Genomic DNA, 16,968 nt, shown 5'->3' with positions numbered 1-16,968 from the left:
GTCTGCAAAAATTACTGCTTCGTCAGTATATCTAATGTTATTTACACTTAGTTGACTAATATGCCTACGTGTTGTTCTTCTAGTGCTTGCGTGAAGATATGTACAGAGTATTAAATTAAACATAACGGGGACAGAATGCACCTTCGTCTTACTGGTACTGTCTCACTCACAATGTAGGATATACTGAAATCATATTTCTCGAGATTTCATATAAGGTTCCCACAATTATCTTTATATTGGGGAAAGAGTTCGAAATCCATTTAAAATTTATGTGTTTAAAAGCACAATATGTCATTTATGTACAGCTATGATAAATGTATTGAGAGTAGAGACAATTCCAAAGAATAACCTTAATGATGGAAAATCGAAGGTGATCATTAGTTTATAGAGATGCAAATCTCAAAAATATATAAGGTTATATTTAATTAAGCAACAGTACAATGAGATGTAACATATTCATCGATAATAACGTTATTATAAAATTAATTGACTGCAACCAGTGACTGTAAAATACCGAGACCGTAATTTATTAATAATGCGGTTTTGAGTATATAAATCATTTATTTTTAGATTTTTCCTTTTTCCTTCAAGGTTTTCATTTGAAAATTATGATTGTTAGACACTTTTTCGTATTTAAATAAATTCTATTACCCAGTAATTGTTCTTCAAATCAGCGGCGGATCCAAGCGGGGCGATGGGGTCACTCACAAACAAAAAAGTGATTTAATTTTTTCTAATTATATATAAAGATTATAATATAATAAAAACATTCAGATTTTTTTCAAATGCGTAATTATATATTTTTTAAAATAACCATATATGAATTATATAAATATATTTGATTAGCAGGAGACTTATCTCGGTGGGCCGGTAGGCTAAAACGGGCCGGTATAGTAGTAAATGAAAAAAAAATTAAGCATTAAGCATATTCAGCACAAATATTTTATTGACAACTTTTTTTTAATTATTTAACTTTTATTATTTAAATAATTTAAAACAATGTAATATGCAAATAATTTTTTCATGATGATATTATGGTATACAGTATGATGCAAATGTATGGAATAATTCTTAATTTTACATTAAAATTTAAATGACATTAAAAAAATCTTAAAACACGTAAATTTTCATTTTTAAATTACCATCAACTAATATAAATGTGTTGGACATTACGTTATCAGTGTCGGCGTAATGACGTAATCGACGATGTTTTTAAATACAAACCGAGGTCACGCGACAGCTTATTTGAAAAGTCTCCTATCGTCTTTGCAACGATGTAATCACTTAAATACTTATTTCTACAGGGTTCACCAATATTATGAACTTTGTTTAGTAACATGGAATTACAATAAATATTCATTCTCTGAACTAAAATACAATAAGGAATGCCACTGGTAATAAAACAAAATAGTTTTTTTTGCTGGTTCCGAAAAAAATACGTTGATGACAAACAATGCTACATTATAATCTGAAATTAATTATTGTAGTAAATATTCCAAGTTATTTTTCAAAAATATTTTAATCAATATTGTCATTGACTCGTCCTTATTTGTCAATGATCTGTGAATCTGTGAAATAATAGACGTCAAATTTTTACTCTTCGAGTTCGAGACAATAATAAGAGCATTTACAAGAATGAAATTAACAGAAACAGAACGAATCTAGATTTTAATCATGATTGGTTATGGAGATAGAGTGAGGAGTCAAGCAGAAGGTCGTAATTTATTTAATGCTAAATACCCTAATCGAGAACCAGTTACTCAATGAACAGTAAGTAAAATTGAAAAAAAGTTTAGAGACACGGGCCATGTTAAAGATTTTCCCAGAAGTGGTAGAAAATCAATATTGGAAGCCAAGAAACTGGAAGTTGTACTCGCGTTTCAAGAAAATCCCCATACCAGTTCTAGGCAGGTCGCGCTAGATAATAATGTCCACCAATCAACTGTTGTAAGAGTGCTAAAAAAGGAGAAGTGGCAACCATACAAAGTACATCTGGCCCGGTAGCTATTAGAAGATGACTTTGATAGAAGAATCGAATTCTGCCAAACCGTTATGGAAAAATGTAACAGATATCAGGATATCATACAAAAGGTACTTTTTTCTGATAAAGCGTCTTTCACGTAAATCGCCAGACCTATCGATACTGCGCAAGTAAAAATCCACATTTGATGAAAGAGTATAGGAAACAATATCCCGAATTACCTTAATAATGTTTTCCCAGATAGGTGGAAAGGTAGAAGGGGGGCCAAGGTGGCCACCAAGGTCTCCAGATTTGACTCCGTTAGACTTTTTTGTGGGGATATTTAAAGAGCAGAGTGCATCAAAATCGACTGAATAATGTAGAAGAGTTGAAGGAGCAAATCAGAACGAAAATTGCACAAATAACACCTGAAGTCATCGAAAACGTTAGGAAAGAATTTATTGCCCATCTTTGACATTGTATTATTGCTTAAGGTCGTCAATTTGAATACTTGTTGTAGTTTAATTGTATTTAAGTAAACATTTATTGTAAGTTAATTATATTATTAAGCCAACAGTTTTGGTCAACCCTGTAGAAATAAATATTTAAATGATTATATAGCTGCAAAGGCGATAAGGAGACCTTTCAAATGAGCTGTCACGTGACCTCGGTCACTGATGACGTAATGTCCAACATAGAGAGCATATATATAGAGCAGTTGATGGTCATTCAAAAATTAAATTTAACATTTATTTTTTATTTATTGCATTTATCCAGAATTTATTCCATACATTTGCATCATACTGTATACAGAGTGGCTAAACCCTAAATACGTCAAAATCAATAGCGCAAATCCTCCTAAACGTATTTCCACCGTATAAAGATTATTGTTACATGACTAATAAACAAAAAAAAAACAAACAAACTAATTTAATCTTACATACTATAGCTTCAAAAGAATGGTCCTAAGCTCAAGACATATAATTTAAACCAGCATACCATATTGCTCAAAATAGAGCATGGTCATGGAACAGGTCATGAATGTAAGCATGTCTTTGATGGGTGCCGTGGCACCCACACGCGTTTTTAAAGGACGCCGAAATTAGGTTTGCATTTCTAAAATTTATATAAAAAAATCGGCGGAAATATATTTCTAACCCACTTAGCCTATAGCTGAATTATCATGGGGTCTAAAAAAACAATAAATTTAAATCCATATAAAACATGGCCGCGAAATAAAGGGATCTTAAACCAAATTCTTAGAATACTTTTAATTTAACCAAGATAACTTAGGGCAGCAAAGTAAAGGAAAACTACTTTAACCACAGAGAGCTATTTTTAACCCACATACCCTATATAACTGCAAAATAAAGAGGACTTTTGCGACGGGGGATCCAATCAATTGCCATCGACAGTCACTCCACTCAATTTTTTCCGACTTTCTCCTTAAAGCTAGGACGTAAAGAAAATGATATTTCAATCTGTTGTTAAACTTACATAACAAATAAGTCACTTTTGGAGAATCACTTTTCTCTTAACAATTCTGGATACGCCGCTGCTTTAAATTTACACATTTATTTTCAAAATTATCCCATGAGGTGTACAATTCTATAAAATCTGCAGAACTTCAAATGTGTGAACAATATTCCCTTTAACAAAGTATAAGTAACTTCTTAGATAATTCGTGTAAGTAATAGTAAATCAAGCTGTATATTATGTACAGCTGCGGTCACTGAATAGTTTACAACTTCATTTTTACATTATAATACTGTAAAATCTTAGTTTCGTATGGATTTGCTAAATGTCAAAGCCCTTGTCAAAAATTTCGCGCTTTTTGAAAAATAAAATAAAAAGCAATTAAATGCGTCCAAAATGTCTAGAATGCATTTGAATGACGGGCAGAAAAACAAGAGAAATTGTCAAACTCGAAGAAAGTTAGTAAAACTGAAAGAAAATCAAACAAAAATGGGATCATTTTAACTCTCTAACACGATTGGGTGCTTCAAGAAGACAGAATATCTCCACTGAGCAACAAGATGTGGTATCAGTAGGATATCTGAGAGAAACTCCTTTTACCACAGGTCGAAACTACACGTAGAAGAATTAAAGCAAGTGAAGTAATAAATTGGGTAGCTGCAAGAAAACCATTTTGACTAAGGATCACAAGAGGAGACGATTTGTAGTTTGTAATGAATTTGGTCCAACGTTGCATTTTCCAATGAAAAAGTGTTTCATTTATATAGCGATGGTCGAATAAGATTTTATAGATGGAGAAATTATAGGTTTAATAAAAGATATACTCATCATTTAAGAAACAGTGGAGGATTCTGGGTCATCGTATGGAGATGGATAAGTGCTGAAGGCCTGAGTGTTTGTTCTTTTATAGAAGAAAAATTAACAACATTATATTACAAACATATTCTTAAGAATATAATGTAGTGATTCAGAAATTCTCCAATATCAGCTTCATCTTCCAATATGAAAATTTCTCAGTGCATACGAGTAGAATTGTTCGAGAATGGTTGGAAGACTCTTATGGTAATGCTTTTCTGTGACCTTCCCAGAGTGATGAAAGTAGCCTTAGGCAATGGAATAGAATTAAACTATGAGAAGCAATTGAGCAGGCATGAGAGGAGCTTGTTGAATATAACAGCAGGAGATTGATACTATCTATGAATAGAAGATTGCAAAGTTGTATTGACAATAATGGGGCTTTCACCAAATATTAATTATATACTGTTTATTATTATTTAATATAAAATAAAATAGATATTTTTAACACATATTTCCTTGTTTTCGTTATTAAGAACATAATACATTTTATTTAAAAAAAAACTGCTTTCTAAAATTTCCATTTCGTTACATTTTTAAAATAGATTTAATTTATTTTGGTTTTTTAATTTTAATCAACCTAGTCTGTCCGGGTCCGCCGCTGGTAACGTCACTTTGACGTAAAATGTGCGTTTAAACGAACTAAAAATTCAAAAACTCTGCTACTAGATATATGTAACGGTGTAAACTACTCAATGGCCGTAGCTGTACAGATGTACATGGTATGCAAGTTACTGCAATCCTTTTGTCTTTCGTTATTTGGATACATCTTTAAATATTTTATAATAGCAACAAATTAGATAAAAGCTGGATATACCAAATTGTTGTTTCCATAATAAGTGTTAAAATTAATTGACGTTATTAATTTTAGGAACAACAGAACAGCCTCTAAATATATATCAAGATGAGGAGTTCCCATTTCCTTATAAACCGGTACGAAGTAGATCGGAAAACGAAATCGCTGCAGAAAAGAACAAGCAATTCTGGTATCACAAAGCGGCCTCAGCGATTCAAGATCGACTTGCCAGAAAACTAAATCAAAGTAAGTGCCAAATTAACATGTTGTAAAGATTTGTTTTGTAAAATTTTTGTTATAAGGTATTAATTAAGGTTGTTGAAGGTAATTTCTGAATTTTTTTTTATAACAAAACTTTAAGTGTAAAAATGTAGATCACTACACTAGATCTACCCACAAGAAAACGAATTTGTTACTTTTTAATTTAAGTTTAATTTACCTTATGTTCTTTACTTGAAAAATTATTTTCGATTAGACTTTTAAACATTGTAGACTAACTTAGCCCTAATAAATGTCTTTAAAACAACTAGAATCGAATTGTGTAGAAATTAAGATCAATGACTACTACATAAATCATCCCAAATTCACTGTTGACATCGTTTGACTATACTTTAAGAAGACTCTAGTAACATTTATTCAGGAATAACAGAATTCAGTATTATGAAAGTAGACAAATAAACGGAAAACAAAACTAAAACCATATATATGATTTTGTTATTGATACGCCTGGCATGAGGCATGACAATCTAAAAGCAGATCAGTTGGTAGAGTTACAGATTGGAAATGGAGACAAACAAAAAGCACTTACAAAATGTGATATTCGAACTACCGTAGGATACAAATCAAGACCCTAAGCACTTGACAGAGGTCCATGATCCATATGCTCATGAGTGGGTAAATACGGGTTCAAACAGAAGAAGAAAAAAAACAAAACTGCAGCCTTTTATCGAAGGTGCAAGAGCCAATATTTCGAGCCAGTTTTTGAATTCATTTTGTGAATAGTGAAGAACGGCACATGTCATGTGCCTATTAAAAATTATATCAAGACCAATGAGGGCAGCAACGGTTCTGCATCGCAACGAATTTTTTGAAGTGAAGCTTCTATACTGGCGTTGTATTACTTTTTTCTCAGTATATGCAGTAAAATGCGTAGGCGAACGTCACAGAACTAGCGCCACAAGATGGCGTAGTCATGTGTAGCATCGGAAAATAGAGGCTCTTTACATCGATTCCCTACTCTCGACCAAGTCGTTTCTAGTCATCATATACTTATTCTAAGCAGGTTTAAATTAAAAACTACATGAAAAATAACTAATAAAAGCATAAAATATAGACTTTAAAGAAAGTAAATAATTAAAAGAATATCTAACACTAAAAAATTCCATTAGTAACGATTATCAAAATTTAAAAGAAATTAATCCGATTAATAACAACATTGAATTACCTGTTTAAATTTTTATATTTCCCTTTTTAAAATAATTTCATATAGATACAATTATTATTTTTAAACCTATTATTTAGTTTATATAATAATTAAATTTACTATTAAATAATATTTATTTATATTTTACAATTAATTTACTTCAGTCTGAATTTGACAGGTACGTTAGAAGTAAGCAACGTATGCTTTGTTAATACGTTAATAGAGAACGTTAGAAGAAAACAATAATTTATTGAATTTGTTCAAAATAAAAAAAAAATTAATAATAAAATTACTGTATTCAATTTTAAAATATTATTTAAATTTTAAAAATACAGAAAACAGCATAAAGATTTGCGTCATACCGTCTATTGTTCCACTTTTTTGTATAATTTTACGGTTAAAACCCGAATATCGGGTAAAGTTAGAATTATCCAGGCATAGCGTATAAAGCTACATATTTGTGAATATTTCATTGCATTCTGGATTTATTCGGGTAACAATATATTATTCCGTTCAAATAAATACTTAACTGTTTCTAGTCCGGAGTAAAAATAAATATGATTTTTATGGCTGTTGGTTATATCAAGTTCGTAACGATAAGTTATATGTTTTGCACAATAGTTCTCTAGTAGATTCTTAACCCTTTACCGCATGGTGTGTCATATATGGCACAATACTTAGTTTTATACCTAACCATTAGAGATGGAACCTTATTTTAAAGTATTTATAGGGCATATATTTCATGTAACCGGTAATAGAGCGCCATCTCAATGCAGCAAAGTGAACTTTTATGAAAATTTGCAAATGGCTGCACTGTGTCAGTTGTTCATAAGAAGTGTGAAATTTGTTATTTAAAAATCGAAGTTTCTACTAAATATTTCTGAACAAAAAGAAATAGCCACATCAAGGATTGACCTTCAAGAAAGAATTTATGTAAGTATTTTCACCTATTTCATTATACACTCATGGACAAAAATATCGAATATTTAAGAATTTTCAAATTTTTGTTTTTTTTCAAAATAAATTCTGGTAAACAAGTTTAATGAAAAATTTGAAGTTTTTATGCGGAGAAAATTGTGAAAAAAATTAATGTTTAATATTAGGTAAATAAGGTTATTTTACTCTAAACTTAAATAATAATTTAAATTGCTTAAACAACTGGTTTAAACTGAAAGAAGTGCATGATCGGTAACGAGTATTCCCGCCTCTAGCTCTTATTACTGCTTGCATCTTTCTCAGCATGCTTGGAAGTAAATTTTAGACATATCCTTGGGAAATTGCATTCCATTCATCTTGTGCAGCAAGCCGAAGCTGCTCTATCGTATTTGGAACAGGATTTATTTGTCGTATGCTGCGTTTTAGGTGATCCCACATGTGCTCTATTGGATGTAAATCCGGGCTAGACGGTGGCCAATCCAATCTTCGAATTTGGACCTAATCAAGATAATTACTTACTAAAGAAAGAAAGCTACAGTATCTCGGACATGTGATGCGGGGCGAGAAGTATGGCATCCTGCGACTCATAATGCAAGGAAAGATAGATGGCAGAAGAAGCATCGGAAGAAGACGAATTTCATGGCTCAAGAACCTGAGAGAATGGTTTGGATGCAGCTCAAAACACCTTTTTAGAGCTACTGCCTCAAAAATTAAAATAGCTATGATGATTGCCAACCTCCGTAGCGGAGATGGTACCTGAAGAAGAAGAAGATAATTACTCACTAGGGCAGCGGCATGTGGTCGAGTATTATCGTGCATTAACGTGAATCTTTCATATCCAATGTAACCAACATATGACAAAACATGATCTTGCAGGATGGTTTAAACGTAAGAATTACCAGTCACCCGTCCAATCACTTCCACAAGTGCGGTACGTACCTCCCAACAAATACCTTCCCAAAGAATTATGCCATCAACTCCAAAACTAACGGTCTGGGCGAGACTGCAGCTGGCGAATCGTTCTCCAACTCTTCTGTAGACGTAGTTTTGACCATTTGGCTTCCATAATAGGCTTCTGGTCTCATCAGTGAAAAGAACGTTTTTCCAGTTGTCGATATTCCACTAAATATGTGTTCTTGCAAATTACAAACGACGAGCTTTATGATTTTGGAGAAGACTTTGGAACTTTGGCGGGGCGTCTGAGCTTTAAGTTTGCTTCTTTTGATGTTCGTCTAACTGTTTGTGAACTCACATTAACTTGTCTAACATTTAATAGCTCATTTTTGAGGTGTATCGATGTCAATGAACGATTTCGTGTAGAATTAAGAAACAAAAAACGGTCATCAATTGCGGTTGTGCACCTTGAGCGTCCTTGACCAGGCCTTCGTACAACATTTCCTGTTTCGCGGAACCTTTTTAGAGTATTTGAAACTATAGATTCAGTTCTGCTGAGACGTCGTGCGATACCTTTTTGTGCATATCCTTCCTCGTACAAAATTACAATATGTGCTACTTGGACTTCATCGCAGTGCCGAATTGGTAGGATACTTGTTTTAAACTTAGTTAAATCAATAGAATGTTTAATTAAACTTAATAAATTAAACTAAAAATAACCGAATTAGTATGATTTTTCCTTTACGTGAAGAAGGATTTTTATGATAAAATGTACGAATGACACTAACCACTGAATAAACGTCAAAATAAACATCAAAATATTTCAGACCAGTTGAGTACATCAGCCTACTATATGAATATTATCAGTAATCTAAAATTATTTTGAAATAATAGTGACTACAAAAAAAATTGGAAAATTCCAAAATATTCGATATTTTTGTCCATGAGTGTATTTTGGTACTTTTTGATGAAAAATATGTTTGTGTCATATATGCCACAACATGCAATGTCGTGCAAAACTCTCTCTCATATATGGCACAATATGCATTCTGAAAATGGATCCTAAAAACTTCTATGGTAAAAATCTTGTGGTAGTGGACATACCAGATGGTAGTGAAGACGAAGGGCTATCAAAGGATGATATTTCCCCTATTATATTAGCCGCAGAGTCAGACTATGAAGATGATGTAATAGATAATAATGAATCAGATATTATTATCCCAGAAACGGATTTAGAAAACAGTTCAGATAGTGAAGATTATATTGCTTTGGACGAAGTACCACGTAATGTAATAAAAAATAGAAATATAAATCATCCAACCCGGAAAGAAGGAAATCTGGTGACGTCAGATGAGCTAGATTAGTTCATAGAAACCTGTATTTATATGTCAATAGTGCAATTGCCAAACGCTAGAAGTTATTGGAATTCCAGCCTAAATCACCGATTGATCTCAGATGTTATGTCGTGCAACAGATGAAATGAAAGAAAATAAAACGTTTTTTATATTTTGCCAACAATAACGATGCTACTGCTGCCGGTAATCCTGGTCATGATAGACTTTTTAAAATCCGACTGCTACAAAGTCAACTAAGGAATCAGTTACTTATCTAATCAGTTAGCCATAGATAAACAGATAATTCTAACAAAGGCGCGTTCATCGATAAAACAATATAATCCGCAAAAACCCCACAAATGGGAATATAAGGCGTTTGTCCTTAGTGGTGTCAGCAATTTTAAAAAGGATTATGAAATTTTTCCTGATTTAGGGGTGAGTTCAAATGTGGTTCTTCGGCTAACACAAACAGTACCAAGACATATAAATCACAAAATATTCTTTGATAATTGGTTCAACAGCGTCCCATTGCAAATTTATCTAACGAAACAGGGTATGTTATCACTAGGAACAGTTAGAATAAACAGAGTACCAAACAGTAATATACCAAAAGAGGCTGAACTAAAAAAGAACGGCCGAGTAGCTATGATCTCTATCATAGCTACTCGGCCGAAAGTCGCTAGAATTGGTGGTACAAAAATATCTGTTGTTACATGGTATGACAACAAATTAGTAAACATTTTATCAACATATGCTGGGAGTGTTCCAACAGTTGAGGTAAAACGGTTTACGAAAAAGGATAAAAAATATATATTGGTTACATGCCCAAAAGCTGTAACGATCTACAACAAGTATATGGAGGAAGTAGATCACCTGGATTCAATGCTAGGATACTATAGAATCAAACTCAGATCCAAAAAATGGTATCTGCGTATATTTTTTCATATTATTGATTTCATGACTGTCAATTCGTGGATTCTTTGGAGAAGAAGTGACAATGAACATAATAATTTAGCTCTGGCAGATTTCAAAATGGCAGTAGCAGAGTGTTTGTGCAAAGTTAATAAAGCTGGTTTTACTAGAAAAGGGGTCGTCCGTGTGGAGCTATGAAAAGTTTACAAAACAAGAACAGAAGGGGTACAGCCGATTTTCCAATGTAAGATGTTCGAACAGATGGATATGGACATCTTCCATTATGGTGTAGTAAAAGACAAAGATGGAAATATCTTTGTGGTTAAAAAAGCTTCATAAAATGCGAGAAGTGTAATGTTTTTCGTTGCTTAAACAAAGATAGAAATTGTTTTTACAACTTTCACATTGAACAATTTTTATAATTAGAAAGCAATAAATGCCTTTTTGTTTTTTTGTTGAACATTTTACTTGTTAAAGCTTATTTTAATACATAGTGTGCCATACAATACATTGTGTGTGTACACACAAAAAAAATTTAAAAATACAAAAAACTAAATAAGTAGGATTTTTTAAATATTTTTACCTTAATCTTGAAGTCAAGTTTGTATTCATAGATTTTTGTTGTAAAAAATAAAAAATCATGCAGTAAGGGGTTAATAAGAAAAAGAAAGCAAATAAAATTTAAACGTGAGCAACGTTATTTATACCAAAGTTTAAAATGTACTACTTTATTTATTTGTCATTGGATATATTCTTAAGTGACTTAGATAAATCAAGAAGTAATCAATCTCCTTTGACTTTTATCCAGCGAATTTGGATTATACGCAATGTTTCCGGGTAAAACTAGTTTTAATCAATTTCGGGGTTTACTCGTAACATATATATATATATATATATATATATATATATATATATATATATATATATATATATATATATATATATATATACATATACATATAAATATATATATATACTATATATATATACTACTATATATATATATATATTTATATATAAATAAATATGTATATATATATATATATATATATATATATATATATATATATATATATATATATATATATATATATATTGTTATGATGTATTTTTTGTTTGAATGATGAGCAATGAGTATTTTTAATAATATAGGGTTTTTATCGCGGTTCTCAAAGAATTAGTTTGTAAGTACTTTTTTAAATTATCTTTATTATAACTATTATGAAACACACATATATATCTAACCTAGCCAATGTAAATTTAAAATAAACTATCTTTAAATTGATACTCTTATAAAACTAATTAAATTCTATAGACAATGTAAAATTTAAACAAACTATCTTCAAAATTGAAATTGTTATGACATTAACTAAATTATATTAACAAAATTTTGTACCTTTCTTTCACTGAATGCCTAAATGAACTGTTTTCCACTATATAGATTCTAATCACCACTGAATGTCTTCGTACTTCGGTTATCCTTGTTTTTGTGAAATTACTTTTTCCAATTATCAGCTTCTACCAATTTAAGATATAGTTTTCTTCACCAGTATTTATACACCACCAAACAAACCAGCAAACACCATTTATATTTATTCTTCTTTTCAATATACCAATATCCAATTATTATAAGTTGATTTATACTAATCTCCAATCATAATATAATTTAATTCCTTCCAATATCCATCCAATATTCTTCTAATATACTTTTATAATCTTCAATAATTATTTGTGTATAATTATGAATGTGCATTAAATATATGCATAATTTTTAATCTTCATTTAACTCACTATATTAAACAATTTTCTATTTGTAACTGATTCACTGACTCCAACTAATTTTCATATTTCTTACTAAACTTTTCTGACTGACTTCTTGAAAATTCTGAACAATTTACTTCACTAACTAAATGTGTCTACTAACTTTCATAATAAACTGGCCTGACTTCTGACTAAAAACTGCCATCTTGAATCCAAATCACGGGTATTTATATCTTTTTGGATATTCTAGAACCATCTGGCAAGAGATCATGTTCCAATTTGTTCTATTAAATACATGTCTGAATTTTCTGGAACAAACCATTTCGCAAACATGGCCATCTCCGGTGATCCAGAGAATTCCATTCTTTTCTATTAATAATTTTGTTGACATTTAGGCTTTTCAGATCAGAATAAACATTTAAATCATTAAATATATATAAATTAAACATTTTAAACTAACATTATTATTATAACCCCACTTATATTCGTATTATGATTAATTTCTATCTGTCAATTTACTGTATATTTGGTTGCCTATGCACATGGCTCACTTAAATATATTTACAACATTAAAATACAACTTTTTACACTTATTATATGCTAATTTATTAAAAATGCCCTCACATAAATATATTTTTATTAAATTCTCTAGTATATAACTTATTTAAAATAATCAAATACTTTTTTATATCTAATATTATGTAGTATATAACTTATAAATTATTTTCTATAAACCCCAATTGTCACAATATATATATATATATATATATATATATATATATATATATATATATATATATATATATATATAAGAAAGGATATACAAGAGTTATCAGTAGATAGGGTAATAGAGTGTGCTGTATGCGAAGCTAATATAGGTAATAACAAACTCATTATAGCATCAATTTACAGACCATCAGGTAGCGATAATTGAAGACTACACTAGAGTAACTGCCACATCTAAAACTTGTATAGATAACATACTAACAAATATGCAATCATATGTGTCAGTAGAAGTCTTGCACGCTGGAATCTCTGATCATTCTGCCCAAAAATTAACTTTTCAGGTAGAGGAAGCAGAAACGAATACTCTTGAAATGAAAAGACATTTTAGTACAAATAATATTGAAACTTTTATAAGTAAATTACATAATCATGACTGGCTTAATTTAAGTTACAAATGTGTAAATGATCAATGGAATACTTTCTTAAATCAGTTTCTGTATATATTCAATCAGTGCTTTCCTTTTAAAAAGTTAGATTCTAGGCAACGTAAAAAAGGCCTTAATAAAAGAGATGATCCAGAGATAACAGAATGTAAGACTCGTTTAGACATCTTGTTTACAATGAGCAGAGTTAACCATAAATTCTATGATTCCTATAGACAGGTAAAAAAAGAATATAATAAGAAACTAATAACAAAACGATCAAAGCTATATGAAAACAGGATGTCTGAAGCTGCCAACAAAAATAAATGCATGTGGCAAATTGTTAGTGAAATTAATCGTCAATTAAAAAGTGTAAATTCAATAAAAGTAGAGGGTAGTCCTCAAGAGATTGCTGATAAATACATGATCCACTTAAATACTACTTTAAATAACACTTTATCTCAATTACAATACACTGAATATAAAGACAACATTGCAAGTAACATAAGTTCAGTGTTTGTCGCACCTTGACAGAAACTGAAATTATGGATATAACTAAAAATTTAAAAAACAAAATGAGTTGTGGAATTGATGAAATACCCACTAAAATCCTTAAACTTTGTATAAAGGAGATAGTGAATCCTCTCACTACAATCATAAATAATTCACTAAAATCTGGTGTATTTCCTGAATGCCTGAAAACTGCCATAGTAACACCTGTTTACAAAAAGGGTGATCCTAAATTAATTAATAACTATAGACCAATTAGCCTTCTATGTTCCTTTTCAAAAATCTTAGAAATGACTTTGTATAGGCGGATAACAGAATTTTTAACAAAATGTCATATTATTAGTGCAAATCAGCATGGTTATCAACATGGAAAATCAACTCAGAGTGCGATTTTTCAATTTGTCTGGGATATTTTGAAATGTACTGAGATTGGTCATATGGCTTTGGGTCTCTTTTTGGACCTATCAAAGGCATATGACTGTTTAGTGCATGACCTATTATTTGATAAATTGGAGAAATATGGTATACGTGGACCAGCATTGAACTGGTTTAAGTCCTACTTGGCAAATAGGAGACATTTAGCAAAAATACATAAAAACACTGAAATAGGCATCTCATCTGAAAGCACTATCAATATTGGAGTACCACAAGGAAGTGTGATTGGTCCTTTACTGTTTGTGATCTATATCAATGATCTTCATGGTCTAGTGGCTAATACTACTTCCAGCATAACAAATTATGCAGATGATACAAACATTTTAGTCAGTGGTAAAGACATGTCTGTTCTAAGCGTTAATGCTAGTTTAGAGATCCAGAAAGCTAAAGACTGGTTTTCTATGAATAGGTTGGTTTTAAATCAAAATAAAACAGATCTTCTTTTGTTTAAGACAAATTATGCACATTCAGATATGCCAAACAGTATTATTGTAAATAATGACACTTTAAATATTAGCAGCAGTACCAAATTTTTAGGATTATATATTGACAGTTTTTTATGTTGGGATAAACATGTTGACCAGTTATGTATGTCTTTGAGTAAAGTGATTTACAGCTTTAGAGTTCTAAAAAAATACATGAATAATAACTCATTAAAAACAGTGTATCATGCTAATTTTGAAGCAAAATTTAGATGTGGTCTAATAAATTTTGGCCACAGTAGGGACATAAATAATGTATTTCTGGTTCAGAAAAAAATAATCAGAGTTATGTTTGACTTAAAAAGTAGGGAATCATGTAGACGGCATTTTAGGAGTAATAGTATTTTAACAGTTTACGCTGTATTTATTCAAGAATGCTTACTGTTTCTATATAAGAATAATACTCTTTAGGAACTTTGAGCCCAATAGTATAGTAAATACCAGGTTATATAATTATAAAATTCCAATACACAGGTTAAGTATAACAGAAAAAAACGCTCTTTATTGCTGCATCAAATTGTTTGATAAACTGCCTGAACCTATTAAAAGGGAGGAAAGATTAAGTTTGTATAAACATCAAATATTTAAATTACTGGTAGCTCTTGAGCCATATTTTGTGGAGGACTATTTGTATATGTAACGGTTAGGAATAAGTAAATAATATTTTCGTTTGTGACACTGTTTTTTTTAAATAATTTTATGTTCATGGAATGTATATTATTTTCTAAAAATAAAGATATTGTTATGTTATGTTATGTTATGTTATATATATGTACTTATACATGGGTTACATATAAAATTTTATAAAAATTTTAAAATCAAATTTTTTTTCGTTTGTTTAAATGTTTTCCCACCACAATCAAAAAATTTTATTAAGAAAAGTTGTGCAGATTTGTATTACAAACATTTTGGTACCAAATTTGCCCGGTTTCCAACGAGTTATAGATGATTAGATGATAGTCGTCTTTTTGAGGGTTCGCCGCTCGCCTAAATAAATCTATTATATGCCTTTCATAATTCGATTTAAATTTTATATCTTACTTTTTTTATATCCAGATATTGCCAAAAATGTTATTCTATTTCTTGGAGATGGAATGTCTATTCCAACCCTAGCTGCTACAAGAGTTTATATCGGAGGAGAAGAACAACAGTTATCATTTGAAAAATTTCCTTATACTGGATTTTCTAAGGTAAATAGTACAGTTTAATGCTCTTCATATAAATTAGTTTCAAACTTATCATAAAAATTATAATATTAGGGGATATTAGCAAGCACAATAACAGTATACTTTACTACAAAAAATGTGATTCAGGTTTGAGTTTCAATAAAAATAGGAATCTAGGAGGACATTCCTTTTGATTTTAAGGAAAACAATATTTTAAATTGCAATCAGTGTCCACATATCACGCATCCAGATAATTAGAAAATGGCTAGATGTTCAGAAGAGGAATCTAAGCAATCTAAATATATGAAACACACAATAAAATATAAATATAGTTAGAAATTTACAAATGAAACAAATACACGTGTTTTAACTTTTAAGTATTATCAGGAATACTTTGCAAGAGGACTGTATTCAACCGTTGTGTACCAACCGAAACGATGTGTACCATTCTTGTGACCATTGTTAGTAAAATCATCATTATCAGTTGACGCTACAGCCCGTCGTAAGCCCTGGCCTGCCTCAAAACATTTTTTTATTTTTCCCTGTCGAGTGTCTGTCTTCTCCATACCCTTACTTCATTTTCCCTTAAATCATCCTGCACATCATCTTGATACCTGAATTTAGGTCGCCATGGTTATTTTAAAAAAATCACTTTTATCCATCCGCATAACGTGGCTCACCCGTCTTATGCGGTTTATTTTGATGGTTTTCACGATATCCGGATTACCAAAAAGTCTATAGAGTTCGAAATTATATTACTTTCTCCCCAAACCCTGTTCGATATCTCCGTCATTAGTAAAATAATGCACCAATAAATGCTAATAGCGACCTCTAACGAGGTAAAATGAAGTCAGTATCGATAGAGATTAGAGTAAACTAT

General features: G+C 30.7%; 1 protein-coding gene across 2 annotated transcripts in view; it reads left to right on the top strand.

Moving 5' to 3' along the window:
• The window catches only part of LOC140449614 (membrane-bound alkaline phosphatase-like), a 61,733-nt gene that overhangs the window by 11,800 nt on the left and 32,965 nt on the right, over positions 1–16,968 (top strand). For both annotated transcript variants that reach the window (XM_072542852.1, XM_072542845.1), the window contains exons 2-3: positions 5,163–5,333; positions 15,979–16,112. In XM_072542852.1, the coding sequence (XP_072398953.1) occupies positions 5,163–5,333; positions 15,979–16,112 (305 nt within the window). The remainder of the gene's footprint in view (positions 1–5,162; positions 5,334–15,978; positions 16,113–16,968) is intronic.

The sequence above is a fragment of the Diabrotica undecimpunctata genome, chromosome 1, assembly GCF_040954645.1.
Source record: "Diabrotica undecimpunctata isolate CICGRU chromosome 1, icDiaUnde3, whole genome shotgun sequence".
Taxonomy (NCBI): domain Eukaryota; kingdom Metazoa; phylum Arthropoda; class Insecta; order Coleoptera; family Chrysomelidae; genus Diabrotica; species Diabrotica undecimpunctata.
This window is presented reverse-complemented; position numbering and strand designations above follow the sequence as displayed.